The 18936-nt window shown below is 55.4% G+C and overlaps 1 protein-coding gene across 1 annotated transcript in view; it reads right to left on the bottom strand.

Moving 5' to 3' along the window:
* The window catches only part of LOC133340520 (CUGBP Elav-like family member 6), a 30469-nt gene extending 24568 nt beyond the window's left edge, over positions 1 to 5901 (bottom strand). Inside the window, exon 1 of the mRNA XM_061548850.1 lies at positions 5895 to 5901. Within this exon, the coding sequence (XP_061404834.1) occupies positions 5895 to 5901 (7 nt within the window). The remainder of the gene's footprint in view (positions 1 to 5894) is intronic.
* Positions 5902 to 18936: the final 13035 nt, after the last annotated feature.

The following is an 18936-nucleotide window of genomic DNA, read 5'->3' as shown; positions in this document are numbered from 1 at the left end:
CCGCCGCCGCCGCGTGGTCGTCTGTCCCGACCCCCCGGAGACCAGGAGGACGAGGAGGAGGAGGACGAGGAGGAGGACGAGGAACCGCACCAACAATTCCCTCGCGCCGTGAAGCGCCGCCAACCCTCGTCTCTAACGAGCCGCTGGCCAGAGGCTCCCTGAAGGCGCCTGCGCCTCATCTCACACCCACCCTGAACCCCCCCTCCCTCGCATCACAAGCTGCCCGGAGATAATTAGCGAGCACCTATTAAGGAGCTCGTGTGTGTGAGTGTGTAGCGGTAAGCGCGCTGCGCTACGGCCAATACCAGTGACAGACCTGGTCTTCACCTGAGGACGGCTGCTTGCGTTGTCGCCGAAACGTCGTGAGAATTGTATTTTATGTTTTATGTTGTATTCTTTTATTATTTCCCTTCTACGTGACTTTACCGAAAGAACCAAGAAGATGAATCCCTGCAGTCACGAAAGCTTTAAATCGAAACTTTCACTAATCGTGTACAATCACACACAAAGACAAAGATCCCCCTCTCCCGTGTAGCCTTAACAGACTGTTGGGGCAAGTGCCGTTAGCGGGCACCTCTGCAGGCCGGCACGGCACACGATGGGGTGGGTGGCCAACACGACGCCCGGCCGCCTTTGTCTCCGATGCGGCGATGTTTACACACCGCAGCAGGTACTCGTTTGAGGCTGAGTCGACCTAGGGCAGGGGTCGGCAACCAAAATAACAAGAAGAGCCATTTCTTTCAAATTCGGTACAAAATTCAGTATTTCAAGAGCCGCAATGCATCTGAGTACATACGTACTCATCGTCAAGAAGCAGCCCGTAAAGAGCCGCATGCGGCTCCGGAGCCGTAGGTTGCCGACCCCTGACCTAGGGAGACCTAGGACCGATTCAGATAATCGTCACTGGTGGCGGCTGTGAGCGGGAATCGATCTCGGGTCGCAGGGTTCATAGAGCAGCGCGCTAACTACCACACACAACAAAGATCAAGATCCCCCATATAGCCTTAACAGACTGTAGGGGCAAGTGCTGTTAGCGAGCACCTATGAAGGCCGCAACGGTAGACGAGGGGGTGGGTGGCCAGCACCACGCCCGACCGCCTTTGTCTCCCTAGTGGTGATGTTTACACACCACACCAGATACTCATTTGAGGCTGAGTCGACCTAAGGGAGGCCTGGGACCGGTTCAGATAATCGTCACTGGTGTTGGCCGTGAGCGGGAATCGTACTCGGGTCGCCGGGTTCATAGCGCAGCGCGCTAACCGCTACACTATCGCTCCCCACACACACACACGTACACACACACACGCATACACACACACACGTGTACACACGCACGTACACATGTACACACACACGTACACACACAAACACACACACACACGTGTACACACACAGGTGCACACACACAGGTGCACACACACACATGCGTACACACACAAACACGTGCACACACGCACGTACACGTGTACACACACGTACACACACAAACACACACACACACACGTGTACACACACACGTGCACACACACAGGTGCACACACACACCCGTGCACACACGCACGTGCACATATACACACACACGTGCACACACAAACACGTACACACACACGTGTACACACACACGTGCACACGCACACGTGTACACACGCACGTGCACATACACACACACGTGTACACACGCACGCGTGTATCATTGTGGATGCGCAGCCTCCCTTTGTAGTGGAATCTGGGTCACGCGGATGCCTCCCCAAGCGAGGCGTCAACTCGCCCAGCGATTCGTGCCAAAAATAATTCACCGCAGTGTTGTGCGCGTGTGTGTCTGTGTGTGTGTGTCTGTGTGTCTGTGTATATGTGTCTGTGTGTGTGTCTGTGTGCGTGTCTGTGTATGTCTGTGTGTGTGTCTGTGTGCGTGTCTGTGTATATATGTATGTGTGTGTATCTGTGTGTGTGTCTGTGTATGTCTGTGTGTGTGTCTATGTGTCTGTGTGTGTCTGTGTGTGTGTCTGTGTGTGTGTCTGTGTATGTGTGTGTGTCTGTGTATGTCTGTGTGTGTGTCTGTGTGTGTGTCTGTGTATGTCTGTGTGTGTCTGTGTGTGTGTCTGTGTGTGTCTGTGTATGTCTGTGTGTGTGTGACTGTGTGTGTCTGTGTATATGTGTCTGTGTGTGTGACTGTGTGTGTGTCTGTGTATGTTTGTGTGTGTGTGTCTGTGTCTGTGTATATGTGTCTGTGTGTGTGTCTGTATGTGTCTGTGTATGTCTGTGTGTGTCTGTGTGTGTGTCTGTGTGTGTGTCTGTGTATAGCTGTGTGTCTGTGTGTGTGTGTTTGTGTCTGTGTGTATGTCTGTGTGTGTGTGACTGTGTGTGTGTCTGTGTATATGTCTGTGTATAGCTGTGTGTGTGTATGTCTGTGTGTGTATGTGTGTCTGTGTGTGTGTGTCTGTGTCTGTGTGTGTGTGTGTCTGTGTGTGTGTCTGTGTGTGTGTGTGTATGTGGCGGCCGGGCGTGGTGGTGGCCACCCACCCTCTTGTGTGCCGTGGCGGCCTTCACAGGTGCTGCTCGCTAACAACACTTGCCCCTACAGTCTGTTAAGGCTATACGGGGGATCTTGTTTTTGTGTGTATCTTTGTTTTAATATGTGTGCGTGTGTCTGTGTGCGTGTGTCTATGTGCGTGTGTCTGTGTGCGTGTGTCTATGTGCGTGTTTCTGTCTGACAGAGGAGGTGTTTAGGACAGTTGAGAAAAAGCGACAGGCCCACTTTCATCGGACTCAGCATCCCACGTCAGAGAATGAGGAGGTTTACCGCAGCCTTCGCTCGGAGGTTCGGGAGAGGCGTAATGCGCTGCAAGGATGGGTGGTGGTCGCGGGTTGCTGAGGAGATGGAGTCTGCCTCAGTGGCCCGCGATCACAAATCGCTATTTAACTCCATAAAAAAGTAACCTGCAGCGCCACACCTATTACCATCATTAGGGGGGAAAACGGTGATCCAATCTCCGACCCCTAGGAACAGGTTTGCAGATTTGCTGAGCATTTCTGTGAGGTCCTGGGGGAGGGGAAATCCCTCAGCCAGGAAAACATAATGGCACAAAGTGGGGATAACCCTGCTAAGGCTGCGGTGCCTCAAATATTGGAAGAGGTCACCCCCCGTGAGTGGCTGGCTGAGGTGCCATCTGTCGAGGAAGTACTGAAGGCGATCGGAGTCTGAGACCAGGAAAGGCACTGGGCAGAGGTGATCTCCCAAGCGAAATGCTGAGGGAGGGTGGCGTTTGTGCACAGACTGCCCTATATGACATCATAACAACAGTCTGGACCACTGGACGGGTTCCGCAGGATTGGAAGGATGCCCTGGTGGTCCCCCTCTTTAAGAAGGGGGACCGCACAGACTGTACAACTACAGGGGCATCTCACTCTTCAGTGTGCCGGGAAAGGTCCTGGCAAGGATTATTCAACATCGCCTTGCTAGGCACGCTGAGGAGAGGCATGCGGAGCCCCAATGTGGTTTCAGGAAAGGGCGGTCCTGCGGAGATGCCATATTTTCTTCCCGTCTGCTACAGCAGAGGTGTAGGGAATTTCAACAAAACCTACATCTCTGCTTTATTGCTGGTCAAGGCCTATAATACCATCAGTAGGCCTGGGCTCTGGGTTGTTCTTCGTGCTTTCGGAGTCCCTGACCCTCTGCTCACGATCATTAAGGACCTTCATGATGGTGAGTGGGCCCGGGTAAAACTACGTGGCCGGGAGTCAGAGCCTTTCCCTGTACACCTTGGGGTGCGACAGCGATGTCCTCTGGCTCCTACATTATTTAACATCTATTTTGACCACGTAGTTCGTGAAGCCTTCAATCGCTGTACCGGGGGAATCTCCATTTGGTACAGATATAATGGGAGGCTGGTCGATGCCCGGGTGCGATCAAGAGATGGCTCCCTATTGGTCAACCACGTTATGTATGCCGATGATTTGGTAATAGCTGCTCATTCAGAGGAGGAGTTGAAGACTCTGCTGCTGAGACTGGAGCGTGCCACTAAGAGGTGGGGCCTTACCATTAGCCCCACCAAAACTAAGCACCTGCCTGGGTATTTTGTACCATCGGACACTCCACCCCCACAACTCCCAATCGGTGATGGGGCAGTAATGGAGAGAGTGGAGAGTTTCCCATATCTGGGCAGTGTGCTTATGACCGGTTCCAGTTTAACAGCAGAGGTATCACTCCCAATCAGTCGAGCGGCAATATATTTTCATCGGTTGCGTAACGCTGTGTGGAAGCTACCTGGTCTGTCGCTCCGCACGAAGCTTCAAGTCTTCTCGGCCACAGTCATACCCTCCCTTCTCTACGCTTGCGAAACGTGGACCCCCCCTAATAGAGCATTTTCGCCGGTTGGAAACATTTAGGCTGGCCTGCCTACGATCCATCCTGGGTTTAACCAGGCTAGATTGTGTGAGGAGCTCATAAATCCTTGAAAGATCTGGGCAAAGTCCCATCGGTGAGCTCCTCCGGCAGGCAAGGCTGCGCTGGATGGGTCATGTAGCCCACATGCCCAGTGATGTGGTACAGGAGGACGTGGAGCTGAGTGGACTTGCCGATGACTGGTACCAGGGGTGTCAAGATTGGCCTCTGTGGAGGAGGCTCGTGAAGGAAGCTACTGGGCAGTTGGAGGCAGTCGCCCTCCAGCAACAACGGAGGGCGGAGGAGCGACGCTCACAACAACGAGCGGAGCGCCGGGTTGCTAAAGCACAGGAAGTTGGCACAGTAGGGGGCACAGGTGGTGCATCAGCCAGTCATCTCGGTCATCTCAGTCAGTCGACCCGTGGCACCTGGGTCTGCCCCGTGACCTCCTGCCAGCGGGCGTTCGACACTTCACGTGGCCTCAAGGTGCACATGGCCTGGCACAAGCGTCGTGGTGACGTCACCGCCACTTAGTGGCGAATGGCGGTTGTTGTTGTTGTGTCTGTGTGCGTGTGGCTGTGTGCGTGTGTCTGCGTGTGCGTCTCGGTGTGTGCGCGTCTGTCTGTGTGTACGTGTCTGTGTGTGTGCGTCTAAGTGTGCGTGTGTACGTGTGTCTGTGTGTGCAGTATTGCAGCGGTTAGCGCGCTGCGCTACGAACTCGATGACTCCAGTTAGATTCCCGCTCACGGCCAACACCAGTGACGATTATCTGAACCGGGGTCCTGGGCCTCCCCTAGGTCGACTCAGCATCAAATGAGTACTTGTAGCGATGTGTAGTAAACATCGCGGCGAGGGAGACGGGCGGCAGGGCGCGGTGCCGGCCACCCACCCACCCCCTCGTGTGCTGCTACTCGCGAACAGCACTTGCCCCTGCAGTCTGTTACAGGCTGAACGCATGGAACAACCCAGACCGAAACACGATGGAGGAATTCACTTACTTAGATTTAGTTGTTGAGGGTGAAATCATTCAGCTCATCGCACGTTGTTACTTGATGCCATCTGCTGGACAATACTGAATTCAAATTCACCCAAAACTCCATCTGACACTCACTCTAAACTCTCACACTGTTGGGCTTAGGTTAGCATTATAGGTGAGGTCAGGGGTTGTGGGTTATGCGAGGGTGTAGGATGTAGGGTTATGTTTTGGTTGGACGTTAGGGTTTGTGGTTAGGGTTAACGGGTTAGAGTTATTGATGTATGGTTAAGGGTTTAAGGTTAGGGGTTAAGATTAATGGTCGGAGTTTAGGGTTAAGGATTTGGGTTCAGGGTCAGAGTTTAGGACTCGGGTTTTGGATTCGAGTTTGGGGTTCAGGATTCAGGGTTCGGGTATCGGTTGAGGATGAGGGGGTTCGGCTTCGTCTCAGTCGGCCTCCGTCAGCCTCCGTCAGCGTCGGTCGTTAACGCCGCACCACGTGGGAGCCTCGCCCGGGGGTTATTCCCAACCTTGCCTCACCCGACATCGTTCTGAGATGTAAATGTATGAACAGTGAACGTCACCAAATAGTTTAAGCCAATTGTCCATTTTGTGCGGTATCCTAACTCGCAAAATAACCGATTTTTAAAAAGAAGAATGGGTGGTTACCCTTTATGGCCATGAAACAGGAGGTCTTAAAGATGTTCAAATACCCAACAGACACCTCTTTGCAAGGCAATACGTGCTACATCAGCCACACACACAGACACTTCATCGCAAAACACGCAAAAAGACGTGTCTGATTACGCTGGTCTACAGCCAAAATGCTTCCGAAATAAATGTACTCCAACTTTACTAATTCTGGGTCACTGCGAATGGAAATGATGCTTAAAATTGTTGATTGGCTCTAGTTTCCAAGATATGCTACTGGGCCATTATATACGACCCTTGACTTGAGAATGGCGGAGGATAAGTGAGTTATAAAGGGAAGGGATCTGAATTTAAACCAGAAATGACTAAAATACATCTTCGACTGGATCTGTGAATAAATGTATGACTGGGTTTTGACAGGACTTACTTTCTTAGCAAAACAATGAATGATGCAATCTGAAACTGGTATTGCGTCATACATGATATGAATTGCATCATGTTATTCCTCGAAGTCATGGATGATGCCACCATAGCTCGGCTGACATCCCTCTGCTGAACAAGTTGCATCAGCTCGAGAAATCATAGATTGTCGTGCTCTCTTATAAGTTAATGTTTGATTTTGCAAAGGGGCACATTTCTGTTTAGCCAAAGTGAGCAGAGATGCCTCGTACTTGTGTGAACAAAGCAGATAACCTCTGCTATGTTTGTGGTGAAGTGACTTTTGCATCACAAAGCGCAGTATAACCACTATGGTTAAGAAAACCTAGCACCTTTATTGTGGTTGCAAAATTGGAGATCAGAACAAGATGTGCGCCCCACACATATAATGCAACACTTGCGAAACAAATCTTTGCCAGTGGTTGAACAGGAAAAGGAAATCTATACCTTTGCAGTGCCAATGATTTGGAGAGAGCCAACAGATCATATCAGCAATTATTACTTCTGCATGGTGCCTCCAGTTGGGAAAGGTGTGTCAAAGAAGAAAAAGTGGACTGTGCATTATCCAAACATTTCATCAGCTGTACGCCCAGTACCCCACTGAGATGGACTGCCGGTTCCTGATGCACCAGAATCATTCTCACTTGAGTCAGACGAGAAAGAGGATGAAACGTCTGGTCCTGAACCATCAAGGTCACATGACCCAGATTTTCTCCCATCCTCCTCATGTGAACCACACCTCGTAACAACAAGGTGAACTGAAAACCCGTGTCGGGGATTAAGGCAGAGCTGTTGGGCTCCAGACTGCAGCAGTGGGATCTCCTGGCAGGTAATGTTTGGGTTTCCATGTTCCGTGACCGTCAAAAGGATCTTGTCCCATTGTTCTTCCTGGAAGGTGATCTTGTAGCCTGCAACAACATCGATGGTGTGATGGCAGCCCTCAACATCGTTCATGATCCAGATGAGTTGAGGCTGTTCATTGATTAATCTAAGATGAGTCTTAAAGTTGTTTTGCTGCGTAATGGCAACGTTTTGCCATCAATTCCAGTTGGTCATGCAGTCCATATGAAGGAAACCTATGACAACATGAAACAACTTTTGAGGTGCATAAACTATGACCAACATCAGTGGTAGCTTTGTGGCGATTTGAAGGTTGTTGATCTCTTGCTTGGATACACAGAGTACTGCTGCTTTCTCTGCGAATGGGATAGTCGTGTGAGAGATTCCCACTACATCAAGATAGATTGGCCACTCCGACAGTCATTGGAGCCTGGTAGGAATAGTGTTCAGCATCCACCACTTGTTGAATCAATGAAGATGTTGTTACCACCCTTACACATCCAGCTGGGTCTGATGAAAAACTTTGTCAAAGCCATGGACACAACACCTTTCAAGTACCTGCGTGGAAAATGTCCAAGGTTAAGTGAAGCTCAGATAAAGGAAGGTGTCTTTGTTGGTCTTCATATTCGTGAACTTCTTCGAGATGATGCATTTGACATCGCACTGCGTGGCAAGGAAAAGACGGCATGGAACGCCTTCCAGTTAGTGGCAACACATTTTCTCGGAAACAACTCGGCAGACAACTACAGGGAGTTGGTGGAGAACCTCCTCAAGGCATGCAAAAGCCCTGGTTGCAACATGTCACTCAAGGTACATGTGTTTGCACTCTCATCGAGATTTTTTTCCCACGGAACTGCGGAGCAGCGAGCGACGAGCATGGCGAGCGATGTCACCAGCAGATTGCGACGATGGAGAAACGCTGTGAGGGCCAATGGAGCCCATCAATGCTTGCAGACTGGACAGTGACACGAGATGATCAATTTAATGAATGCAAGAGACAAGCCAAGAAGCGCCGAGTAGACACTGGATGAGGACTAAACTGTGTACTTATATATAAACATCATCGTTTTTTGCCTTTTGTTTGATAATACGTTTTATTCATATAACCCTTTTGCTGATTTTTAAAGTGTCACACGAACAGGACGGGTAACATGTCATCATGTAAAGCAACCATAAACACAATTTATGATTAAACTCCACTATCTACGCAATATACATGGAGGTAAAATGAAAAAGCTTAAATATCGTGGGAACAGTAGCCAATCAGTTTTGATTGTCATATTTGAATTGCGCACAGCAAAATCCGTAATAAGCAGCACGTCGCCTCTCTGCAGCAGACGACGTCTAAACCAATTGTAGACCTTTGTGATAGACACGCATTGTCCTTGACACGGATTGGCCTCACAATAGTTGCATTGGCTGGATAGGCTCAAACCGATTCTTAATTTCTCATAATTTGTGGATGCTGGCAACAACACAAATGCCAGGTAGATGTAGCGAAGTAACTGCAAACGAATATAAAGTACATTCAACGGACGCTCCCCATGCTTGGAAGACCGCATTGTTGACGATCAACGAGTTTATCAAAATTATTTTTCGTATCGTTCTCGGGGGATTTCACTCCGGGTTCCTCCGGGATTTCCCCTCCACACTTGTTAGAATCAACATCGCCACGCGCGTCGAGTGATTTGGCTGCTGCTATGAATTTCCACGCGATGATGAGAAGCCACTTCGTTGAACTACAATTTGTGATAACCAAGTCGCTTCTGAGAAAAGAGAGCTACATAGCTCAGTGAATACCTTACACCTGGTAAATAGTTTATATTTTAGACCTAATTAATTTACATTTTATTTTACTATGTTCATTGTGGGTTTTTTGCTTAGATTATTTTAAATTTATTATAATTATTTTTTAAATTGTTATTTTCTATCTACGTGACTCACCGAAGTTACCAAGACTATAAATAGTTTATAGTTGTATTGTAATGAATGGTTACACGGCGCCCTCTGGCGGACACGTGCCTGCTAGTCTTTGTATGCCAGTGGGGAGCGGTGGCGCAGCGGTGAGAGCGCTGGAGATGCGGACCCTGACGGAGCCTCGTTCACGCTCACGGCCGACACCAGCGACGAATATCAGAACCTCCTCCTCCTCCTCGGTGGACTCGGCCTCGAATGAGTACCTGGTGCGGTATGGAGTAAAGCATCGCCACTGGGGAGACAAAGGCGGCCGGGCGTGGTGCTGGCCACCCACCCCCTCGTGTGCCGGTCTTCATCGGCGCTGCGACTCGCTAACAGCACTTGCCCCATCAGTCTGTCAAGGCTATACGGGGGATCTTTGTCTTTTAATTACCAGTTAGGCAGCATATTTGTTTGGTAATTGATAAACGTGGTGAGTCATTGATAATTATCAAGAGATTAATTATGTCATGTTATGTTGACAATAATCAATAGTGTGATTTATTCTTTATTTTAGCACCGTATGTGCAACCAAAACGTAACGTTTGTTTTAATTATTCCAAACAACGATTGAATTATCGTCTCCAATTAAGGTCGTACACGTGAAGTTATTTAAATTAATGTGGACTTGACGTGTGTTGTTGTAGAAGTGACAATACATGGCAAATGCCCCTATTTACGTTTTCCCCGTTTTAAGTCGTTTCACAAATCCGTCGCCACTCGACTGACACCACGACCCGATTAGCGTCGCCTCCCCCCCCCCCCCACGTCGCCTCCACCCCCCCACGTCGCCCCCCCCCCACACCCACGTCGCCTCCCCCCCCCCACGTCGCCCCCCCCCCCCACACCCACGTCGCCTCCCCCCCCCCACGTCGCCTCCCCCCCCCACGTCGCCCCCCCCCCACACCCACGTCGCCTCCCCCCCCACCCCACGTCGCCCCCCCCCCCACACCCACGTCGCCTCCCCCCCCCCACGTCGCCTCCACCCCCCCCCCCACGTCGCCTCCCCCCCCCACGTCGCCCCCCCCCCCACACCCACGTCGCCTCCCCCCCACCCCCACGTCGCCTCCCCCCCCACCCCCACGTCGCCTCCCCCCCCCACGTCGCCCCCCCCCCCACGTCGCCTCCCCCCCCACCCCCACGTCGCCTCCCCCCCCACCCCCACGTCGCCTCCCCCCCACGTCGCCTCCCCCCCTACACCCACGTCGCCTCCCCCCCCACCCCACGTCGCCTCCCCCCCCCCACGTCGCCCCCCCCCCCCACGTCGCCTCCCCCCCCACCCCCACGTCGCCTCCCCCCCCACCCCCACGTCGCCTCCCCCCCCACCCCCACGTCGCCTCCCCCCCACGTCGCCTCCCCCCCCACCCCCACGTCGCCTCCCCCCCCACCCCCACGTCGCCTCCCCCCCACGTCGCCTCCCCCCCCACCCCCACGTCGCCTCCCCCCCCCCACGTCGCCCCCCCCCCCCACGTCGCCTCCCCCCCCACCCCCACGTCGCCTCCCCCCCCACCCCCACGTCGCCTCCCCCCCACGTCGCCTCCCCCCCCACCCCCACGTCGCCTCCCCCCCCACCCCCACGTCGCCTCTCCCCCACGTCGCCTCCCCCCCCCACGTCGCCTCCCCCCCCACCCCCACGTCGCCTCCCCCACGTCGCCTCCCCCCCACCCCCACGTCGCCTCCCCCCCCACCCCCACGTCGCCTCCCCCCCCCACGTCGCCTCCCCCCCCCCCACGTCGCCTCCCCCCCACCCCCACGTCGCCTCCCCCCCCACCCCCACGTCGCCTCCCCCCCCACGTCGTCTCCCCCCCACCCCACGTCGCCTCCCCCCCCACCCCCACGTCGCCTCCCCCCCCACCCCACGTCGCCTCCCCCCCACGTCGCCTCCCCCCCCACCCCCACGTCGCCTCCCCCCCCACCCCCACGTCGCCTCCCCCCCCACCCCCACGTCGCCTCCCCCCCACGTCGCCTCCCCCCCCACCCCCACGTCGCTTCCCCCCCCCACCCCCACGTCGCCTCTCCCCCACGTCGCCTCCCCCCCCACCCCCACGTCGCCTCCCCCCCCACCCCCACGTCGCCTCCCCCCCCCACGTCGCCTCCCCCCCCACCCCCACGTCGCCTCCCCCCCCACCCCCACGTCGCCTCCCCCCCCACCCCCACGTCGCCTCCCCCCCCACCCCCACGTCGCCTCCCCCCCCACCCCCACGTCGCCTCCCCCCCCACCCCCACGTCGCCTCCCCCCCACCCCCACGTCGCCTCCCCCACGTCGCCTCCCCCCCCACCCCCACGTCGCCTCCCCCCCACCCCCACGTCGCCTCCCCCCCCCCACGTCGCCTCCCCCCCCACCCCCACGTCGCCTCCCCCCCCACGTCGCCTCCCCCCCCACCCCCACGTCGCCTCCCCCCCCACGTCGCCTCCCCCCCCACCCCCACGTCGCCTCCCCCCCCACGTCGCCTCCCCCCCCACCCCCACGTCGCCTCCACCCCCACGTCGCCTCCCCCCCACCCCCACGTCGCCTCCCACCCCCACGTCGCCTCCCCCCCACCCCCACGTCGCCTCCCCCCCCACCCCCACGTCGCCTCCACCCCCACGTCGCCTCCACCCCCACGTCGCCTCCCCCCCCACGTCGCCTCCCCCCCACGTCGCCTCCCCCCCACGTCGCCTCCCCCCCCACCCCACGTCGCCTCCCCCCCCACGTCGCCTCCCCCCCCACGTCGCCTCCCCCCACCCCCACGTCGCCTCCCCCCCCACCCCCACGTCGCCTCTCCCCCCACCCCCACGTCGCCTCTCCCCCCACCCCCACGTCGCCTCTCCCCCCACCCCCACGTCGCCTCTCCCCCCACCCCCACGTCGCCTCTCCCCCCACCCCCACGTCGCCTCTCCCCCCACCCCCACGTCGCCTCTCCCCCCACCCCCACGTCGCCTCCCCCCCCACCCCCACGTCGCCTCCCCCCCCCACCCCCACGTCGCCTCCCCCCCCACCCCCACGTCGCCTCCACCCCACCCCCACGTCGCCTCCCCCCCCCACCCCCACGTCGCCTCCCCCCCCACCCCCACGTCGCCTCCACCCCACACCCACGTCGCCTCCCCCCCCACCCCCACGTCGCCTCCACCCTTACTACCCACTACTACCACCCACTACTACTGCTACCACCCACTACTACTACTACCACCCACTACTACTACTACTACCCACTACTACCACCACCCAATACTACTACTACCACCCACTACTACTACCACCCACTACTACTACTACTACCCACTACTACCACTACTACCCACTACTACCACTACTACTACTACCACCCACTACTACTATTACTACTACCCACTACTACCACCCACTACTACTACCACCACCCAATACTACTACTACTACCAACCACTACTACCACCACCCACTACTACTATTACTACTACCCACTACTACCACCACCCACTACTACCACCCACTACTACTACTACCACCCACTACTACTACCACTACCACCCACTACTACAACCACCCATTACTACAACCACCCACTACTACTACCGAAAGCACCAAGAATGTGGAGACGTTTTAATTTTCCATTTGTGCATCAGCCACCCGCATCTGCTGCTGCCATGGTTTGTGCAGTGGATGCGGCTTAGGGGTGGACCATGAGCAGCTTCGTGGAAGATCAAACCCCTGGGGGGCTTATGCGTTGGGTCTTCCACCACAACGTGGTGTCTATTTGTATAATAACATCCGATTGCGTGCGCTGACATGTGGGCCACCATCCTCTGATGTAAGCGCACAACTCGATCTGTCTGCGATGAGCGCTGCACCCTCCGTCGTTGTCACGCAGGGGGCGCTGCGAACCTCCACGCGCCCCCCGCATGGACGACGGAGGCGCAGCGAGAGACGCTCGATCACGTTGGAATCGACCTGCAGGCGGCGGCGGTCTCCTCGCACGGCCAGCCGCTCCGTGTCGCCTCATCTCGACCCCGCGATCCCGTGAAGGTGACAGTCCGCATCGAAGCGAACCCCCGGCAAGGCCATCGACTTGACGACGAGAGGAAATTCACACGAAATGTCCTTTTCAATGAAGTCTTCCAGATGTAGAATGATATAAGCTTTTAATGAAGAAATAAAATTATCTAATTCAAAACATAATACAATTCAAAGATGTTTAATTGTATAACTTCAAAACGGGGCATCGGGTGCTTGTGTGAATGCGTCGTTCGGGTGCAACTTGTTTCGTGACTTTCCTGGCCGAAGGCCGTAAATGGTTGTTCGGGGGCGCCTTAGGCGCCCCCGAACAACCCCAAGTGTAGAACAATCGCTCTGGAGAACAATAGCCCCGTGTGTCCTGACTTCTGGGCCACCCTGTAGAACAATAGCCCCGTGTGTCCTGACTTCTGGGCCACGCACCGCAGGTGCGAGTGATGCCGTGAGCGTGCGATGCCTCGAGTCTCCGTGCACGCGCGGGTCCAACTACGCGTCGGGTCACAGTGGCGTTGCAATTGGTTAATTGGTTAACTACCTCGGGTCTCCCCCACTCCACCCCCGATCCCACCCCCACAACGATTACAGATTCGCGACGAATGCGACGAGGGCTGGAAAGTGAACAGCGTAAAGTTGCGGGTGTGGCATTCTTAGCACAGCGAGAAGCGCAGTCGGTCAGCACCTGGGTCTGCCACGTGATCTCCTGCACGTAGCCCGGTGCAGCAGTCAACTCATGGCGCCTGGGTCTGTCACGTGATCTCCTGCACATAGCCTGGTGCAGCTATAAACTCACAGCACCTGGATCTGTCACGTGATTTCCTGCACATAGCCTGGTGCAGCAGTCAACCCATAGCACCTGGGTCTGTCACGTGATCTCCTGCACCTAGCCTGGTGCAGCAGTCAACCCATGGCACCTGGGTCTGTCACGTGATCTCCTGCATCTAGCCCGGTGCAGCTGTCAACCCATGGCGCCTGGGTCTGTCACGTGATCTGCGTGGACCTCAAGGTGCACCTAGCCTGGCACAAGCGCTGTAGTGACGCGACTACGGCGGCTTTTGTTGGTGGTGGTGGTGACGACTTCTCCATCGCTCGACGCGCAGGCAAGGAGGACGGACACCTTTTTCTGGCAATAAAACAGGAGGCGTTTCGATGTTCAAACGGCAAATAGATACCATTTGCTAGGAATCCAGGCTGATGCATTGTACATTGAACTCGCATATTTTAACAGCAGCGATGCAATGTGGATACGAGAGGGTGGTCCCTTGAAAGATCCGCAGGATTCTGACTCTCTGAGCAGAGGGGATGAGGGTAGCGTCAGACAACCAAATCAGCACAAATTTTGCATTCCAATTCGGTGTCAAACTCAATAAATGAGCAGCTGCCATGTGAAGACGAGACTGTGGTACTTTATAAAGAGGCTTGCCCATAGAGGGGATGGGTTGGGTCGAGCAACCAAAACAACAACAATATTTTTTGTTCTAAATTCTGTAAGAAACGGAACTTTCGTGAGCGGCGCTGTGAATGCGAGACGGTGGCGGTGGTGGTGACGTCATCTACGGCGTCACGAAGCCCGCACGCGCCGCCAGTGGCAGGATGTCGTCCCCTGTCCTCAATGGCACCCAACCCGGCCTTGATTGCTGGCAACAAAAGGCGCACATTTGTGATGGGGTATATATTAGTTTTATTTTATTTGTACAATTACAGAAAACGAGACATTGTGGGACTTTTGGCGGAAGTACCTCCATTATAACAGCTTCCTGTAGATTATAAAATTATGTACAGCGTAATATGATTCGTAAATGTGTAACGATGAACGTACGTAGAACTTTCGCACCGTGCCAACAAGAGTAATACACTTTGTGCCAACATTATCACAACAGCAGCCAATAGGGATGAGTTAAGTGATAAATAACTGTGGCTTTACATCTTAAAGCACAATGTCTAACCATGTTTTTAAATAATTTATACTGGTCAAAGAGGCCATCGGAGATCCTATTATCCACTAGAGCTGAAAGATAAACGCCGACGGAGACTCCGATTTCTCATCGTAAATCTCATATCGAGAAGTTCTCAGCACCGCCTTATTCCAAGGCGCTTCGGAGATGACACAAATAACGCCGCTGTATGTGGAATAGAGTTGGTTCAGCGTGGGGTAGTTGGTGGATAATAAAACCGCATTCCCAGCACTGGCGATGTTGAACTGTCACGGCTAGCGGGAACTCGCGTGGCGAGTTGGCGAATTCATCCAGGATAAACCAAGTCTGATTTCTGATGTCACCACACTTATCCACGGGTCACGGATCGTCACCGCCGTGATCCGCGACTCGGTGAGGGTATCAGAGTTTCTGCACGGCAACGAGATGCTGCTTGAATCCGCGGGGGTTAATCGATTGTATTTGTAACCCGAGGGACTATCATAGATAATGATTTTGTAACACCACGGGCGAATAATAGTATCCGTTCTCCTACCTATAACTAAGGGGGATGCCATATTAGTGACGTCAATCTCCGGACCCATCCCAAGAAGGTATTTCGCGCTGCGGAAGTCCCCTCATCTAGGCCGGACCATTGGAAGTTGATTTGAATGATCGACAATGATCTGAAACTCATCCCGAGAAGTCCGCAATTCCCAACGCACGCAGACATCGGTTGCGATTCACAGGTGAACATACATCGATTAGCAGGAACGTGAAACCACGCGCACACAGACACGACGTGAATTACCCTGCTTGGTTCGCCTCGTCTTCTGCGGAGGGACGACGGTTTGCTGTTAGCGAGCACCTATTAAGGCCATCGCGGCGCACGGACAAGACAGGTAAAGATCGCCCCCCCCCCCCTTCCTCCCGTAAAGCTTTAACAAGCTTTTTGGGGCAAGTGCCGTCAGCGAGCACCTATTAAAAGCCGGCACGGCACAAGGTGAGGGGGGGGGAGTGAATGGTTGGCCAGCACCACGCCCTGCCGCCTTTGTCTCCCCAGATACTCATTTGGGTCGGAGTCGACCGCCCCAATCAGACACGGGTTCGTAGCGCAGTGCTAACCGCTGCACCACCGCTCCCCATGGGACACGGGTTTGTAGCGCAGTGCTAACCGCTGCACCACCGCTCCCCATGGGACACGGGTTCGCTGACACGCACCCAAAATTGCGTTTAACGAAAAAGAATTCTCGGGGTGAATTGTGCGTAAAAAGAATAATCCGATTGCACATTTTTAGAACAATAATTGACGATGTAAACCTTTTGAGTTACGGTATCATTTGGTCCATTGAGTGACAGGGCAGCTGCGTTGTAAGGGTTTGTACAGCCCGCCACCCGGCACACAACATCCTGTATAGCGACCCGCGATGGCTGCGGGCCGACACTCCAGTCACGTGGCCACCGCTTTCCCGGTGCTCCTCCCGGGGAGATGTAGTAATCTATCATAGTAGTAAATAAATTATCTATCATAGTAGTAGTAATCTATCATAGTAATAAATAACCTATCGTAGCAGTATTAATAATCTCTCCACCCGCACACCAGCACCACCAGCACCACCAGCACCACCAGCACCACCAGCACCACCACCAGGACCACCAGCACCACCAGCACCACCAGCACCACCAGCACCACCAGCACCACCAGCACCACCAGCACCACCACCAGCACCACCACCACCACATCTCTTGGCTGTGACGACTCCAGCACTTAGCGCCGTGTGAGCCAGGCGGGAAATGGAGAGATGTTGATTGCACTGTGGACTTTGTTCGCACCGTACGCAGAGAGATTGCCCCCCCCCCTTCACACAACACACGTAGAGCACAGACGCGACGGTACAGACAGACGCTCGCCCTGCCAAGTGGCGTCCTTCCAAGAGTCACGTCGCACAGGACACACGACACGGAGAGATGACGACACGACACGGACAGACGCTGCCACTCAGTGGTGATGGGTGGTGTCGGTGGTGGTGGTGTCGGTGGTGGTGTCGTGGTGGTGGTCGTGGTGGTGGTCGTGGTGGTGGTCGTGGTGGTGGTGGTGTCGTGGTGGTCGTGGTGGTGGTGTCGTGGTGGTGGTGTCGTGGTATTTGTGGTGTCGTGGTGGTGGTGTCGTGGTGGTGGTGTTGTGGTTGTGGTGGTGTCGTGGTATTTGTGGTGTCGTGGTGGTGGTGTCGTGGTGGTGGTGTCGTGGTGGTGGTGTCGTGGTGGTGGTGTCGTGGCGGTGGTGGTGTCGTGGTGGTGTCGTGGCGGTGGTGGTGTCGGTGTCGTGGTGGTGGTGGTGTCGGTGTCGTGGTGGTGGTGTCGTGTTGGTGTCGGTGTCGTGGTGGCGGTGGTGTCGTGGTGGTTGTGGTGTCGTGGTGGTGGTGGTGTCGTGGTGTCGTGGTGGTGTCATGGTGGTGGCGGTGGTGTCGTGGTGGTGGTGTCGTGGTGGTGTCGTGGTGGTGGCGGTGGTGTCGTGGTGTCGTGGGTTGTCAGCACACGAAGCCCTCGACATCCGCTCCACGCACGAGCCGAAGCTCGCGGGTTCGAGTCCATCTCCCGGCGTGGCCGTGAAGCAGGAGTGGGGGTCTCAACATTCCCACCCACTCGCCCCCCCCCCCCAACCTCGGCCACCTCTGTCCACCCACAGCGGTATGAATGGATTCACCCGCAAGTTGCTCTCTGATGGGTGGGTCTCGTGTGGTGGGGTAAAGCGTGGGTAACTGCTGCAGGAGAAGTGGGCCCATGACCTTGCGAGCCGGAGCCTGCAGGGCTGCGCCCCCCTCGCCTCCATTTCTATCAGCGCTGCAATCTTCCTCCGGCAAACAGAGCACAGGATACAATCTTATTGTAAATTGTAAATCTGTTCTTGCTTCTCGCCACGTGTTGCCGATGGGTATGTAAAATACTGCAGTGTTGCAACCCACCAATAGCACAACCCCCACACTCTACCCACAGCTCGGTCTGGACGTCTCCTGCAAAAAAACCCAGAAACCGGCTCCACTTGGTCTCATCAGTGAGGCAGCGGGACGCCTGTGGCCGCGTCCACAGCACTCAAGTGCTGCCGCCGCCACCACCACCACTACCACCACCACCACTAGCACTGCTGCCACCACCACCACTAGCACTACCACCACTAGCACTGCTGCCTCCACCACTGCCACCACCACCACTAGCACTGCTGCCTCCACCGCCACCACTAGCACTGCTGCCACCACCACCACTAGCACTACCACCATTAGCACTGCTGCCTCCACCACTGCCACCACCACCACTAGCACTGCTGCCTCCACCGCCACAACTAGCACTGCTGCCACCACCACCACTAGCACTACCACCATTAGCACTGCTGCCTCCACCACTGCCACCACCACCACTAGCACTGCTGCCTCCACCGCCACAACCACTACCACCCCTAGCACTGCTGCCTCCACCACTGCCACAACCACCACTAGCACTGCTGCCTCCACCATCACCACTAGCACTGCTGCCTCCATCGCCACGACCACAGCGGCCACCGACGTCACCACGACTGCCCCCCCCCCTCCGCCTCGCTCAGAGCGACACGGGGGCACGTGATCACGTGAGCACGCGCTGCTCCAGCAGCTCCAGCAGCACGTGATCACGTGCTGCTCACGTGATCACGTGAGCACGCGCTGCTCCAGCAGCTCCAGCAGCACGTGAGCACGCGTGCTCACGTGAGCACGCGTGCTCACGTGAGCACGTGATCACGTGAGCACGCGCTGCTCCAGCAGCACGTGAGCACGTGCCCCGTGTC

This window comes from Lethenteron reissneri, chromosome 1, assembly GCF_015708825.2.
Source record: "Lethenteron reissneri isolate LAM-NWPU_2019-01 chromosome 1, ASM1570882v1, whole genome shotgun sequence".
Lineage (NCBI taxonomy): Eukaryota > Metazoa > Chordata > Hyperoartia > Petromyzontiformes > Petromyzontidae > Lethenteron > Lethenteron reissneri.
The sequence above is the reverse complement of the archived record's forward strand: the minus strand, read 5'-3'. Positions and strand labels throughout refer to the sequence as shown.